A 15,665-nucleotide genomic window follows, 5' to 3' on the forward strand; every position below is an offset into this window, starting at 1 on the left:
TATATATATATATATATATATATATATATATATATATATATATATATATATATATATATATATATATATATATATATGCTAGTAAAGGCTTAATTTAGTAAATAATTAAATATAGTGCTTTATAACAGAGCCAAGTCTCTGTCATTGCAAAACAAGAGTCCCTGACTTGTTTTGGGCATGTTTATTATTAAACGTCCCATGTTATGCACCAAATAGATTTTTTTTTATCTCATTATTATTGGGATTTTGGTTGACTAATAAGCCACATTTGGGATTTTATTTATTTTAGACCCTTATCAGCCTATTCCTCCACCTTCGTTATCGAAGTGGCAAAATCGATTATCGGTCAACCTCTAGTAACAAATGACCTTAAAACATATAATGTTCAATAAAGAATGACATTTATTTTTATACATTGCTATAAACTATTGTTCCTCAAAGTAATGGAATTCATTAGCCTGACTGAAGGCTGTTTTCGGTGTTTTATGGCTTGTAGCGGCTATAATATGCGGACAGTTCCGCTAATTCTAAATTATGATTGGATGATTTCGAAGTCATTGTAAAATGTCGATAAATATAAAATGACGATAGCATCTCAGAACGCACATTCTGCTTTATTGCAGCAATGTAACAACAACAACAATAAAGAAGCCTTCAGTTAGGCTTATGAACTATATGACTGGGATGAAATGTTTATTATGATTATCAATAACATTACATTGAACTATTTATTAAGCATTGGTGCTGATAAATGCATGTTATGATGCACATGGTGTCTTATTTTAATTTTACCATGGTTAAGAAGGTTTTGCACACCCCTTGCCTGCGGTAAAATCACTGTTATGTGTCGAGTGGCTCACTTTGAATGTGGCTCAACCTTTCAAATCTTAAAACTCTCAGGTTGAAAAATGACATTGTATTAAGAGTACTTCATCTGAATTCATCAATGCTTAGAAGTACAATACCTTCAGTGTTCTCTCTCTCTCTCTGTATTGTAGGTGTTATCTGGATATGGCGAAGATCCTGGTGTTCCGCTACATGTACTGGTTTGTGTTGACGGTGGTGTTTGTTACCGGAGCCACTCGCATCAGTGTGTTTGGGTTGGGTTATCTTCTCGCCTGCTTCTTCTTCCTGCTGTTCGGCACACAGCTGCTGATCAAACCGTCACGAACACGTCTGCTTATGTGGGACTGTCTCATCATTTACAACGTAGCTGTGATCATTTCCAAAAACATCCTGTCTGTAAGTGGGCAGCAATGCATTCAGCATTTAACCACACTCACACAATCAGCTGTATGGTGTGTGCAAGGGAACGGCTGTTTCTAAACACCCATGTGTTTGCCTTCAGATCTTGGCCTGTGTGTTTGTAGTGGAGATGCAGAAGAACTTCTGCTGGGTCATTCAGCTCTTCAGTCTGGTGTGTACAGTCAAAGGCTATTATGACCGTAAGTCTCACGCTACTGTTCTGACACATTGTAATAAAGCGGTGTTACACACCACCTCCTTATTTTGGACAACTGTCAAGCACCCCATGACCCTATATCAAGTACACATGCAAATAGCCAGAGGACTGGTCAGACTTTTAAATACAAAAAGCAAATGCAACTTGGAAGAAATGAAAAATTACCTTTCCATTGTTTTATTTTTAACTATTTACATTTTAGTTATACACAAGAATTCGTCTTGTGAGTAGTTAATTAGAAATATCGACTTTAAATGAATTTTTCTGTAGCATGACAGTAGCTCAGCTATTTTCACGAAAGTAACAATCTACATTTTCCAAGGAGTAGTGCTGTAGCGTCACAAAGCGCTACATTTGTTACATTATATTGCGAACACAGCAATGGAGCCGACAGAGTAAACAAACGCACTCACCTAAACTGCCCTCTGTCTCTCATGTAGTGAATCAGTTGTTTCAGACAGTTCAAGTAAATGAACTAGTTCACATAAATGATTCACTGAATCATTTGGGCCACTCATGGCCTTTCCCTTAAAAATTAGGAGCAACTTGGGGTTCAGTGTCTTCGAATGTGGTGTCATGTGGGCCGGGAATCGAACCGCCAACCCTGCGATTAGTGGCCGCCCCGCTCTACCACCTGAGCCACAGCCGCCTCATATGCAAATGAGGTTTGCAGCAAACTTGCCACAAATTGTCCATTGTTGCCAAAGGTTTGCTGCAGGTTCACCGCCACAGGTGGCTCTTCATCATCAAACTTCTGGCAAACATTTGCGACAAATCACAAGCTCGTTTTCATGTGAAAATAACGAGTGGCAAATTTGCGGCAAGTTTGCCAGAACTCTAGATTGTTTTGTAAGGGTTGCCTTCTTTTTTGAAGCAAAATATTTTGTCAATTGCTGCCATTTATAACTGGATTTTGATTAAGTTAAATAGCTGTGTACAAAAATGTCTTCTAGTTTTATTAGTCTATATTAAGTATAACTGTATATAAATACTATGTGGTAGCCGTGATATTGTATTGAACCATCATGGTTCATTTTGTGGTTACTATGGTTACTGTATTAAAACTGTGGTTGATTTCTGTATGGAAATGTCACCTTAGTTAATTATATGACTGTCAGATGAGATTGAGTTCTGCATTTAAAACTGATTGCTGAATTCAACAACAGATCAACAAATAGCATATCTGTTTGTTGCCACTATTGGCGCAAAATCAATTTTAGCTTTTTAAACCATTGTCATTTTAAATATTCAATTTTTGTAAGTGACTTAATATGTAAGGCAATGCAAGGGGTTGACGTTTGACAGGTTAGCATGGCTGAGTTAGTCTCATTACATGTCATAATTAAATATGCGTCTTTTTTACATTGACGGCCATTCAGAAGTAGTTGCCCATTCTGTCTATATCATTGTTTGTTGTTGTGGCACGCAATATCTTTATTGCAGATATTTTAAATCACGGTTACAATCTTTGACAGATTTGTTCACATTCCTAACCCTAATTGTAAGCAATATCATGATGCTTGCATTAGCCAACACCACTAAATAAAACACTCACATGTATGATGTGAAGTTGCCTACAACAAGATCCATAACTGCTGTCCTAAAATACACCTTTCCAGAACACAGGAAAGTCAGACATAATTGTGTGTGTGTGTGTGTGTTCCTCAGCAAAGTCGGTGTATGATAAAGAGTGTTCTCTGCCTGTGGAAGAGGCTGGCATTATCTGGGACAGCATCTGCTTCTTCTTCCTCCTCCTCCAGAGGAGAGTCTTCCTCAGTTTTTACTTTCTGCACGTGTCTGCAGATCTACTAGCATCAGCGCGACAGGCTTCGCGGTGAGTGAGCGTGCCCCCTGGTGGACATCATCAGCGCACTATCAGTCAAAAGTTTAAATAGCACAAATGGACATATGGGAAATAAATAGTCACCCAAAAATGCACATCAAATCGAACCTCTTCTATATTTGACTGTCTTTAAAGTAGTCACCCTTTGTCTAGAGTCCAGCTCTGCACACGTTAGGCATTCTCTCCAGAAACATTATGAGGTGCGTCCTGAGGTTCTTTTTAAATGGTAAAAAAATGGTGTGTATGTATGCTGGACACTTGTTGGCTGCTTTTCCATCAGTATCAAAAAAGATGAGTTTATGTGAAACTTAAATCCATTCAAGTGTGTCCAAACTTTTCACTGGTAGTGTAGAAACCTTGTTTCCTGACCTGTTTTTTTCCCTTGTGTGTGCCTTCATCAGGGGTTTTGAGTTATTCCGTGCCAGCATTATAAAGAACATGCATTTCTATCAACAAGCCGAGAAGAAATCACTTCGGCAGCTGAAAGAATCGTGAGATATTTTGCCTGTTCTTTGGCACACTTCTGATAAAAGACACAATGTTCTGTCTGAGCTTTAGTCACTCTGTATTTACTGTGTATTTCTTCAGAATGAAGCGCATACTTGACAAACAGCAGAAATATAAAGAGGGACGTAAAACTTCTGAAATTGAGGAGCAGCCTTCAGGTACAAATGCACTCACAAAACGACAAACAAATCAGAGTAATTAATGTTTTACAGATCAAATATTACAGCAAAAAATGACTAAAGAATTTGGTGTGGTGTGGTGATGTTTGCTAGCTAAAGCAGTCATTAGCTATTTTTGCACTAATCTTGAACCCTAAAACGTTATGAATGTGACACAAAATATGTTTGGAAGAGAACTGTCATGGATTATTCTTATTTTTGGTGATTTGTCTTTTCAAATTATCCATTCAAATTACAAGTATATGAGTTCAAAAGCTACTGTCACAGGGTTGAAATAACGCAGCACTTTAGATATCCGACCTTGGTGATCACCTGTGCCTGTTGTGCAGTGAAAATTTCTAGAAAGTTCAGCAGTATCTATTCAAATCTTTTTTTTTTTCTAGATATGTTTCTTAAAGGTTTAGTTAACCCAAAATTACAGTTATCCCATAATTTACTAACCCTCAAGCCATCCTAGGTGTATATGACTGTCTTCTTTCAGCCAAACACAATTGGAGTTATATTAAAAATATCCTGCTCTTTCAAGCTTTATAATGGGAGTGAATGGTACCTTAGATTTTGAAGCCCAAAAAAGCACATCCATCCATCAAAAAAGTAATCCATACGGCTCCAGGGGGTTAATAAAGGCCTTCTGAAGTGAAGCAATGCGTTTTTATAAGAAAAATATCCATATTTATAACTTTATAAACTATAATAACTGGCTTCCGGTAACGGCCGTACAAGCGTTCACGAGAGAGTCGCGTTCCAGAGTATGACGTAGACGTAGTGTAAGCTCCGGTGAGAAGTGACGCAATATTGCAGAGGATAGAGGAAGCCAGTGATTATAGAAGGCCTTTATTAACCCCCTGGAGCCGTATGGATTATATTTTTTGATGGATGAATGCGCTTTTTTGGGCTTCAAAATCTAAGGTACCATTCACTCCCATTATAAAGCTTGGAAGAGCTGGATATTTTTAATATAACTACGATTGTGTTTGGCTGAAAGAAGACAGTCATATACACCTAGGATGGCTTGAGTGTGAGTAAATTATGGGATAATTTTCATTTTTGGGTGAACTAACCCTTTAAGGCTGTTATTAGGTATTTGTGCACTGATCCTGTTACATTTCCACATCAAAACTTTTGAATGTAACAGTTAACACACACATTTTCTGGAAAGCGAAATGTCATGGGTTATTAACATTTTTATAATTTTTTTATAGGACACACTGAAACTGAATGATGCTACCAGAATTTTAAAGATGTCTATTTATCTATTCAAATTACAAGCATATGCATTCCAAACCTACTGGGACAGGGTTGAAATAATGTAGCACTTTAGATATCTCCATGTGGTGATCCCCCATGTGTCTGTTTTTGTAATGGTGCTGGGACTTTGTGCACAAGTTAAAACATGTGAAATGTTCTAGAAAGTTCAGCACTAAGCTTTTCAAACGAAAACAAAAACAGAAATGCTTTTTTTTTTTTTTTTTTTTTGCAGATATTTGCTCCTCAAAGCAGTTATTTGACATTTTGCACTGATCTTCAACCCCAAAACATTTTCAAAGTAACAGGGTTGACACAAAACAAGCATGCTGTGAAAGAGAAATTGAATGAGTTATTCATATTTGTTGTGATTTATCTATTCAAATTATAATTATAGAAATTCCAAACCTACTGTGACAGGGTTGAAGTAATGTTGCACTTTAGATATCCCGCTCTGGTGATCCCCTAGTGTCTGTTGTTGTTACGGTGCTGGTACTTTGGTTCTGAAATTAAACGTTTTTATTAGTTATTAATATAATAGAAAGTTAATAAATAACTGTTAATTAAGCAATATCACACAAGCAATGATTCAGTGCTGATGTAGGGCCATATAGCATTATTGCGAGTGTGATATTGCTTATATACAACAGTTCAATGAACAAGTACATTTTTTAAAAAATTTGGTAAAACTGAGTATGGTCATAAAAACGCATTTGTGCATGAAACTACTTTATTACACGACGGATCAGAATCTGCTGTTGCTGCAAATGATGCGTCCAAGCCTTCGTTAGTAATTAAAAAATGTCACTTCAGAAATAGTATCATGACTTGTGCTGTTTCAAACAAGTTATTGGATAAACAAGGATGTATGTGAGTGTGTGAGAGAGAGAGAGAGAGAGAGAGAGAGAGAGAGAGAGAGACGTGAGTGTGTGTGAGAGCGAGAAAGATGAAGCGAGTGCGATTCCCCTGTTGCCACTCCCAAGCAGAGATGCTGTCAGCTTTCTGAAGATCAGCTTTCTCATTGGTAAAATATTTCTCCCTATTTCTCAGTAGCTGGTGCGCAAGTGTCAATCACTATAGAAACCGCAATGTCCTCCGCCATTTTAAACAGCACCCATTGTGTAATTAATGCTGTGATGAGCCTTAATGCTGAAGTTGTTTATTTAAAGCCGTTTAAAGCCATTTCCTAGTTTAGTCATGTAGTAGTAATACAAGCAATCACAAAGAGCTGTTGTATGTAAACGGCTGATGCAGAGTCTCTTCATGTCACCTAACTGGCTCATATTACGCACAAAATTAACTTTTGTCACCACCTGCTGGCTAACATATGTAATGTCAAAAAACAAAAAGACAAACAGTAGCTCTTAACACATCGGCACTGCTTTAACACTTCAGTTTAGAACGCACACATGTGGAGTGATACACACACAGGGAAGCGTCCGAGTGCTGATGGTGTCAGAACATCAGTGCTCATGGCACGTCTCTCGTCCAATCAGATTTAAGGACCGGAACTAACTGTTGTATATTAAATTAATAGTAAGTTAAGTTAGGTAGGATTTTGTTCCTACAGATATGTGCTTAGGAAGGCATCACTAAGACTTGCACATTTTTGCACTGATCTCCAACCCTGTAACATTTAACCTCAAAACAGTTATAATGTAACAAGGTTGATACAAATCACGTTTTGAAAGATTCATGAAAATGTCATGTGTTGTTCATATTTTTGTGATCTATTTATTCAAGCTATAAGTATATGAACTCCAAACCTACTGTGACAGGTTTGAAATAATTTAGCACTGTACCCATCTGGAGATCCCCCTAGGTGTCTATGATTGTTTCAGCACTAGTACTTTAGGCCTGCAATTAAAAAAAAAAAAAAAAAATCTAGAAAGTTCAGCAGTAACCATTTCAGTTTAAATAAAAATTTTCCAGAAATTTGGCACAAATTGCAGTTTTTTTATTACCATACGACACACTTCCTGGTTCCTAAACATAAACAAACATGTGGGGAATGTGCTTAAAGGTCAGCCGTTCGAATTCTGCTGAATTCTGTGTGTGTGTGTGTGTGTGTGTGATTACTTCCCTTATATGTGTTTCACTTCACAGGCTCCCTGGAGCAGAAGAAGGAGAGACTGCTGTCCAAGTCCAAAGGTTGGCAGTATCCCTGGATGGATCATGCAACTGGTAAACTCACCTGCCATACTATATGCTAGCGCTCACACAACAGATTTACAGTTGGTGTCTTTAAGTGCAGCTGTTCTGTTGGTGGTACAATTACAATATCTTAAAAAAAAGAATATATATATACACATACATACATACACACACTCTCGCAGACACACACACAAACACAAACATACATACATACACACACACACACACACACATATATATATATTTTTTAAAAGACATACACATATACATACACACACAAACACACACATTTGTTCCATGAAAAATACTGTTGTTTAATTATGAATGAATGTATTTTTTTTGCTGTTGTAGTGCTGCATTCTGGGGAATACTACATGTTTGAGTCTGACAGCGAGAAAGAGGAAGACGAGTCTTTACAGGAAGAACAGAAACCTCGCAAACAGACTGCATTTCAGGTGAACACTTGTATAACATGTAATAATAAACTGGGTAAGGCAGTAGTAGTTTGACCGCTGTAGAAATGAATGTCTGAACTGTTGCCCACAGTTGGCGTATCAGGCCTGGGTCACAAGCGCGAAAGAAGCCCTGAAAGACCGTCAGCGGAAACAGAAAGAGCAGAGATTGGAGAAAAAGAGACAACAATCCACACAGGCCTCAGGTAAAACTGCATATGGATCATTGACAAATAAGGTAATCTGAGATGATAAAAAATTAGACATTTAAAAAAAAGTTTGTGGAAATGTATCTTTGTGGTCATGTTGGTTTTAAACATTTTGGAAAAACATTTATTGCAATTTCTAAATAAATATATAATTTGGTTTTATGACTTGGTGTAACCATGAAGTAAAACATATTAAAATATTGCACCTAGAATAAATGAGTCTACACAACTTAATCGTTCATTTCAAGGTAAAAAACATTTTTTTAAATATAAAAAAAAATATATATTTATTTTATTTATTTATTAATTTTTTTAATTTTAAATATGAATTTTGGAGACGTTTACTCATGGTTACTCTAATTAACTTGAACAAAGTGTCATCTTTGTGTCCATGTTGGTTTCATACATTTTTGAAAGACATTTATTGCAATTTCTAAAAAAATTATAAAATAGGTGAAAAAAATTCAAATGAAGTAAAACTTATTCAAATATTTTCTCGCACCTTAAATGTGTTTACACAATGTAATAATTATTTTCAAGATAAAAAAAAAAAACAATACTAATATTTTTTACAAATGTCATGAATATCAAGATGTTTTCTTAGGGTTACTCCATTTAACATGAACTAAGTGTGCCTTTAATTCAAATTTAACAACTTGAGGGTCTTCTCTGTTTTTGTTTTTGTCACATGACAACAATATGGCTACCTGCTCCTTGGTTACAACTTATGACTTATGCCATATGACAAAGGTTTTTCAAATATTGATAATATTTCAAAACAAAATGACAAATATGAAACGTGCTTGGATACACACCCAAAGAGACAAAGCAAGCAGTTGTTTACGCTGCATCATTGTACTGAATTGTTTATGTGTCCTGATGGTTACAAGATGATGCAGAGGAGGCTGAAGCTGTTTTCGATGCTGAAGATTCCCCAGAAGAGGAGATGGGAGAAGAATCAGAGTTAGGCAAGTATCCAGCCATAATGAAATGAAAGCTCTGAATTTTTCACACAACAGGGGCTTATACATCACTCAAAGTCCATTAAGACCCAAAAGGAGTAGTTGTTAGTAATGCCTGTTGCATTAACCAGTTGTTGCTGACCATGTAAATACATTTGATGCCAATAATGTAGTATAATATATATTTAAACACACCTAGGATGATTGGGAGGCTGTGAGACCAGCAAACCTCCTTTGGTTGGTTGGTTTGGTAATATTTAATCTAACTGAGATGTTTAATTTGACCTTTTGTTGCTTTGATATATAATGTGATTTTTCTCTAGCCACTGGCAGTGATATAGTACAAAGAATCCTGGACATCCTAAAGTTCCTGTGGGTGCTTTTCCTGGCTATGGTTGATGGCTTCACCTTGTGGCTGAATATATTCACCAAACAGTATGTAGATACCTCCATGGTCCTGAGTGAGGAGCGCTACCTCTTCATTCACAACGTCAGCCAGGTGGGTCACTCACTCAAAGACGTGATACACATAGCACAGTCTGAATTGTTCTTATGAAATCTGTGTTGTCCACAGAGAGAGCCTCCCCTGGATGACCAGCTGTCTCAGGACAGTGAAAACCTTACTCTAGACACCTGCCTTGATGAAACCGACACAGACAATGTTTGCCTCAGTCGTGACATCAAGTGAGTGTGACCTGTACCCCTGCCATTTATTAAAAAATGTTGTGCATTCTCATCTAGTAATGTTTAGATTGTTTGCTTATCTGTATTAAGTCATTAAATGTTCCCTGTCAGATGTTGGAACAACATTCAGCAGATTCAAGTTTCGGATTTTACATTTAGCCTCAGATTACCATGGTAGAGATCGCTTTTATCACTTGTCGGCGTTACAAATTGAATTTGTGAAAAATCTGAATATCTCAAAAAACAAATTGAGCAGCGTTTCCAACCCATGCGTTAAGGAGAACAAAATCATAACTTTTGGGAATACAAAATGGAAATAAATGCAAGTTGTAGCCACTGGGGAAGCCATTGTGGCACTTTTGTTCAATATGATGTATTTGTGGGAGGGAAGTTCTTGGAGATAATTATAGACAATAATTTTGATGACAATCTTTGGCTCCGGCATTTCGGAATGACCAGAGCAACATTTGAGATGCTATACGATAAAAACTGGTCCGCTGGTTAGTACCCATTTGGTGTGTTCCACCGCAAACATGTCCTTACAGCACTGCATGTCTTCCCAAGGCTGGCTTCCTTCCAAACTGGCACGTGCATGCTCTCTAACTGGCACGCTGTGCATGCTCTTTTTGTTGGGCATCGATTGATGTGGAGAGCAGTTACTGGAGAGAGCATTGATCAATAGGGCGAGAAACTCGATCACTGGGGAGAGCATTGATCAATGGTGAGAGAGACTCGATCGCTGGGGAGAGCTTTGATCAATTGGGAGAGAGACTCGATCGCTGGGGAGAGCTTTGATCAATTGGGAGAGAGACTCGATCGCTGGGGAGAGCTTTGATCAATGGCAAGAGAGACTCGATCGCTTGGTAGAGCTTTGATCAATGGGGAGAGAAACTCGATCGCTGGGGAGAGCTTTGATCAATGGGGAGAGAGACTTGATCGCTGGGGAGAGCTTTAGATCAATGGGGAGAGAGACTCGATCGCTGGGGAGTGCTTTGATCAATGGGGAGAGAGACTCGATCGCTGGGGAGTGCTTTGATCAATGGGGAGAGAGACTCGATCGCTGGGGAGAGCTTTGATCAATGGGGAGAGAGACTTGATCGCTAGGAGTGTTGATCAATGGGGAGAGAGACTCGATCACTGGGGAGTGCTTTGATCAATGGGGAGAGAGACTCGATCGCTGGGGAGAGCTTTGATCAATGGGGAGAGAGACTTGATCACTGGGGAGAGCTTTGATCAATGGGGAGAGAGACTCGATCACTGGGGAGAGCTTTGATCAATGGGGAGAGAGACTTGATTGCTAGGAGTGTTGATCAATGGGGAGAGAGACTCGATCACTGGGGAGAGCTTTGATCAATGGGGAGAGAGACTTGATCGCTAGGAGTGTTGATCAATGGGGAGAGAGACTTGATCGCTAGGAGTGTTGATCAATGGGGCGAGATACTCGATCACTGGGGAGAGCTTTGATCAATGGGGAGAGAGACTCGATCGCTGGGGAGAGAAACTCGATCGCTGGGGAGTGCTTTGATCAATGGGGAGAGAGACTCGATCGCTGGGGAGAGCTTTGATCAATGGGGAGAGAGACTTGATCGCTAGGAGTGTTGATCAATGGGGAGAGAGACTCGATCGCTGGGGAGTGCTTTGATCAATGGGGAGAGAGACTCGATCGCTGGGGAGAGCTTTGATCAATGGGGAGAGAGACTCGATCACTGGGGAGAGCTTTGATCAATGGGGAGAGAGACTCGATCGCTGGGGAGAGCTTTGATCAATGGGGAGAGAGACTTGATCACTGGGGAGAGCTTTGATCAATGGGGAGAGAGACTCGATCACTGGGGAGAGCTTTGATCAATGGGGAGAGAGACTTGATTGCTAGGAGTGTTGATCAATGGGGAGAGAGACTCGATCGCTGGGGAGAGCTTTGATCAATGGGGAGAGAGACTTGATCACTGGGGAGAGCTTTGATCAATGGGGAGAGAGACTCGATCACTGGGGAGAGCTTTGATCAATGGGGAGAGAGACTTGATTGCTAGGAGTGTTGATCAATGGGGAGAGAGACTCGATCGCTGGGGAGTGCTTTGATCAGTGGGGAGAGAGACTTGATCGCTAGGAGTGTTGATCAATGGGGCGAGATACTCGATCACTGGGGAGAGCTTTGATCAATGGGGAGAGAGACTCGATCGCTGGGGAGAGCTTTGATCAATGGGGAGAGAGACTTGATCACTGGGGAGAGCTTTGATCAATGGGGAGAGAGACTCGATCACTGGGGAGAGCTTTGATCGCTAGGAGTGTTGATCAATGGGGAGAGAGACTCGATCGCTGGGGAGTGCTTTGATCAATGGGGAGAGAGACTTGATCGCTAGGAGTGTTGATCAATGGGGCGAGATACTCGATCACTGGGGAGAGCTTTGATCAATGGGGAGAGAGACTCGATCGCTGGGGAGAGCTTTGATCAATGGGGAGAGAGACTCGATCGCTGGGGAGAGCTTTGATCAATGGGGAGAGAGACTTGATCACTGGGGAGAGCTTTGATCAATGGGGAGAGAGACTCGATCACTGGGGAGAGCTTTGATCGCTAGGAGTGTTGATCAATGGGGAGAGAGACTCGATCGCTGGGGAGTGCTTTGATCAATGGGGAGAGAGACTTGATCGCTAGGAGTGTTGATCAATGGGGCGAGATACTCGATCACTGGGGAGAGCTTTGATCAATGGGGAGAGAGACTCGATCGCTGGGGAGAGCTTTGATCAATGGGGAGAGAGACTTGATCACTGGGGAGAGCTTTGATCAATGGGGAGAGAGACTCGATTGCTGGGGAGAGCTTTGATCAATGGGGAGAGAGACTCGATCGCTGGGGAGAGCTTTGATCAATGGGGAGAGAGACTTGATCACTGGGGAGAGCTTTGATCAATGGGGAGAGAGACTCGATTGTTGGGGAGCGCTTTGATCAATGGGGAGAGAGATTTGATCACTAGGGAGTGTAAGTTAAGGGTGAGAGAGAACTGATAGCTGAGGAGAGCATTGATTAATGGGGAGAGAGACTCAATAGCCTGGGAGATCATCGATCAATGGGGAGAGAGACTCGATTGTTGGGGAGAGCGTTGATAAATGGGGAGAGAAGCTCAATCTCCAAGGAGAGCTTCAATCAATGGGGAGAGAAAGCGGTCAATGGGAAGAGCTTCAATCAATGGGGAGAGAAAGGGGTCAATGGGAAGAGCTTCAATCAATCAGGAGAAAGACTCGATCACTGGGAAGAGCATTGATCAATGGTGAGAGAGACTTGATTGCTGGGGAGAGCGTTGATTAATGGGGAGAGACTCGATCACTAAGATTAATTGTATGCCCAAGGAGATTTGCATTCACTCTTTAACTTTTTTGTTAATCGGCAGCCAATAGCAATAAAGCTTCAATATAAAATCTAAATATTTTATTAACATTTTTGTGACCAGATGTCTCATTCTTCTTTCAGTGTGGTTGAGTTGGAGCCACTGGCTGGTTTTGCGAAGTCTCGTGACTTCAGCAGCACTACACTGTCTTCTGAACTCACACTAGATCTGGAATCAGAACCGATCTACAGCCATCGGCCTCACCGCTCCAGAACCGCCAGTGAACTGCTCTCTGAGAGGTGACCACAGCAATGCTTTATATGAAACACAAATCAGCTGCAAAGATACCGCAGCATCTTTTATAATGACTGTATGATCTTATACCACCACTAAAAGTGTGAATCCCACGAAAATGGTTATATTTCACCCCAAAATCAACTGAAATTATAATTTGCATAAAAAAAAAAATGCATTAGTGCAGTACATAAAATCATGCAGATACGGGTCAGGAGCTTCAGTTAATGTTCAAATCAACCATCAGAATGGGAAAAAGGTGATCTCAGTAGACCATGGCATGACCGTTTGAGCTGACAGAAATGACAGTAACTCAGATAACCACTCTCTACAATTGTGGTGCACAGAATAGCATTTCAGAATGCACAACTTGTCGAACCTTGAGGCTGATGGGCTACAACAGTAGAAGACCAAGTCGGGTTCCACTTCTGTCAGCCAAGAACAGCCTCAACTTTCTGTTCGTGGCTGACAGAAGTCGAACCCGATGTTGTCTTCTGCTGTTGTAGCCCATCAGCCTCAAGGTTCGACATGTTGTGCATTCTGAAATGCTATTCTGTGCACCACAATTGTACAGAGTGGTTATCTGAGTTACCATAGCATTTCTGTCAGCTCGAACCAGTCTGGCCATTCTCCGTTGACCTCTCTCATCAACAAGATGTTTCCATCCACAGAACTGATGCTCACTGGATGTGTTTTTGTTTTTGGCACCATTCTGAGTGAACACTAGAGACTGTTGTGCGTGAAAATCCCAGGAGATCAGCAGTTACAGAAATACTCAAACAAGCCCGTCTGGGACAAACAATCATACCATGGTCGAAATCACTTTGATCAAATTTTTCCCCATTCTGATGGTTGATATGAACTTTAACTGAAGCTCCTGACCCGTATCTGCTTGATTTGAGGCATTACACTGCTGCCACATGATTGGCTGATTAGATAATCGCATGAATAAGTAGGTGTACCTAATAATGTGGTCCCTGAGTGTATATCAATTTATTTTAATTTTTTTCACATTATGTTAATGAGAATTTGGGAAGAGAAATGTGCTTAAATGTCCTAAAATATCATTTTTCTGTCCCGAAATGTAATCTCAAATGAAATGTAATTTTCTTCTTTTGGTTTTGGGGTGAAATGTGATCCAGACATACTGTATTTTCGTCAGGCTCCGTAAGAGACAACATAAAGATTTTGTTGTGAATTCACTCTGTGTTTCAGGCCGTTCTGTGTTGAGGAGTTGATTCAGAGCCGTGAGTTCTACTCGTCTCAGAACCGCCTGCTGAAGCTGCTTTTTGCGCTGTATAATGTGCTAGCGGCTCACTCTGAGCTGGTCTGTTATTTCATTATCGTGCTGAATAACCTGGTGACGGCATCCGTCATCTCCCTGGTGCTGCCGATACTTGTGTTTCTCTGGGCCATGCTGTCCGTCCCGCGACCCTCGAAGAGGTTCTGGATGACGGTCATCGTCTACACAGAGGTGAGAAATGTGTGGACAACATCATATACGGAGACTGAACATTTAATTGTATCTTGGTTAGGATTGTGGGAATGTGGTTTTGCAAGCTTTCCAAGTTTTAATTCCATTAGACACACAGATGCTATAGTTCAGATATGGAAAACGTTAATGTTTTTGTACCTTTATTTTTTACATTTCTATAAAAAAAAATGTTTTACTGTTGTAAAAGTGAAAATCTACTGATTAAAAAAGTATTAAAAGAGGAATGTATTTTTTTTTTTTTTTTTTTTGACTGCCTTAAGCTGGTGTAACCTGGTGTTTTAGGTAGGGAAGGGTTTGCCCTTCTAAACGGACGTCTGTTTTTGTATATAATGAGCGCTTAAATTGTTTGTTTTATAAAATATATTCGATACAAATAAATGACAGCACTTGGAACAGTAAATTCCTCTTGTGTGTCTAATGTTTTCACACAGGTCATGGTTGTGGTCAAATACCTGTGTCAGTTTGGCTTCTTCCCGTGGAACAATGTGTATGAGCTGAAGTTAAACGAGGACAAGCCCTTCTTCCCTCCACGTATCCTCGGTCTGGAGAAAACTGATAACTACATCCGTTATGACTTACTACAGCTGCTGGCTCTGTTCTTCCACCGCTCACTACTCCAGGTATATAACCTTCCCTGCTTAAAAACCAGCCTAGGCTAGCTAAACTGGTGTAGCTGGTGACAAGCTTAAAAGACCAGTTAAAACTTGTTACTGTTAACTGGTATAAAGCAGGATGCAATCCACTGACCTTTCAGCTAAAGTCACCTTTTCTGAAGCTAATTTGCCCAAACTTTTAGGTGAAATGTTATCAATGTTTTTAATTGAAATCACTTGAAAGGGTTACTTTTAAACAGTTAAAAAA

At 40.0% G+C, this 15,665-nt stretch overlaps 2 protein-coding genes across 2 annotated transcripts in view; one reads left to right on the top strand and one right to left on the bottom strand.

The window, feature by feature from the left end:
- The window catches only part of LOC127642770 (uncharacterized), a 371,536-nt gene that overhangs the window by 202,883 nt on the left and 152,988 nt on the right, over nt 1–15,665 (bottom strand). The gene's annotated exons all lie outside the window — the stretch shown is intronic.
- piezo1 (piezo-type mechanosensitive ion channel component 1) overlaps nt 1–15,665 on the top strand; it is a 119,129-nt gene that overhangs the window by 90,987 nt on the left and 12,477 nt on the right. The window contains exons 25-38 of the mRNA XM_052123436.1: nt 999–1,242; nt 1,349–1,445; nt 3,131–3,296; nt 3,707–3,796; nt 3,894–3,970; nt 7,343–7,420; nt 7,742–7,845; nt 7,937–8,048; nt 8,942–9,019; nt 9,337–9,512; nt 9,588–9,697; nt 13,159–13,314; nt 14,525–14,783; nt 15,236–15,424. Of these exons, the coding sequence (XP_051979396.1) occupies nt 999–1,242; nt 1,349–1,445; nt 3,131–3,296; nt 3,707–3,796; nt 3,894–3,970; nt 7,343–7,420; nt 7,742–7,845; nt 7,937–8,048; nt 8,942–9,019; nt 9,337–9,512; nt 9,588–9,697; nt 13,159–13,314; nt 14,525–14,783; nt 15,236–15,424 (1,936 nt within the window). The remainder of the gene's footprint in view (nt 1–998; nt 1,243–1,348; nt 1,446–3,130; nt 3,297–3,706; nt 3,797–3,893; nt 3,971–7,342; nt 7,421–7,741; nt 7,846–7,936; nt 8,049–8,941; nt 9,020–9,336; nt 9,513–9,587; nt 9,698–13,158; nt 13,315–14,524; nt 14,784–15,235; nt 15,425–15,665) is intronic.

Source organism: Xyrauchen texanus, chromosome 1, assembly GCF_025860055.1.
Source record: "Xyrauchen texanus isolate HMW12.3.18 chromosome 1, RBS_HiC_50CHRs, whole genome shotgun sequence".
NCBI classification, from domain to species: Eukaryota; Metazoa; Chordata; class Actinopteri; order Cypriniformes; family Catostomidae; genus Xyrauchen; species Xyrauchen texanus.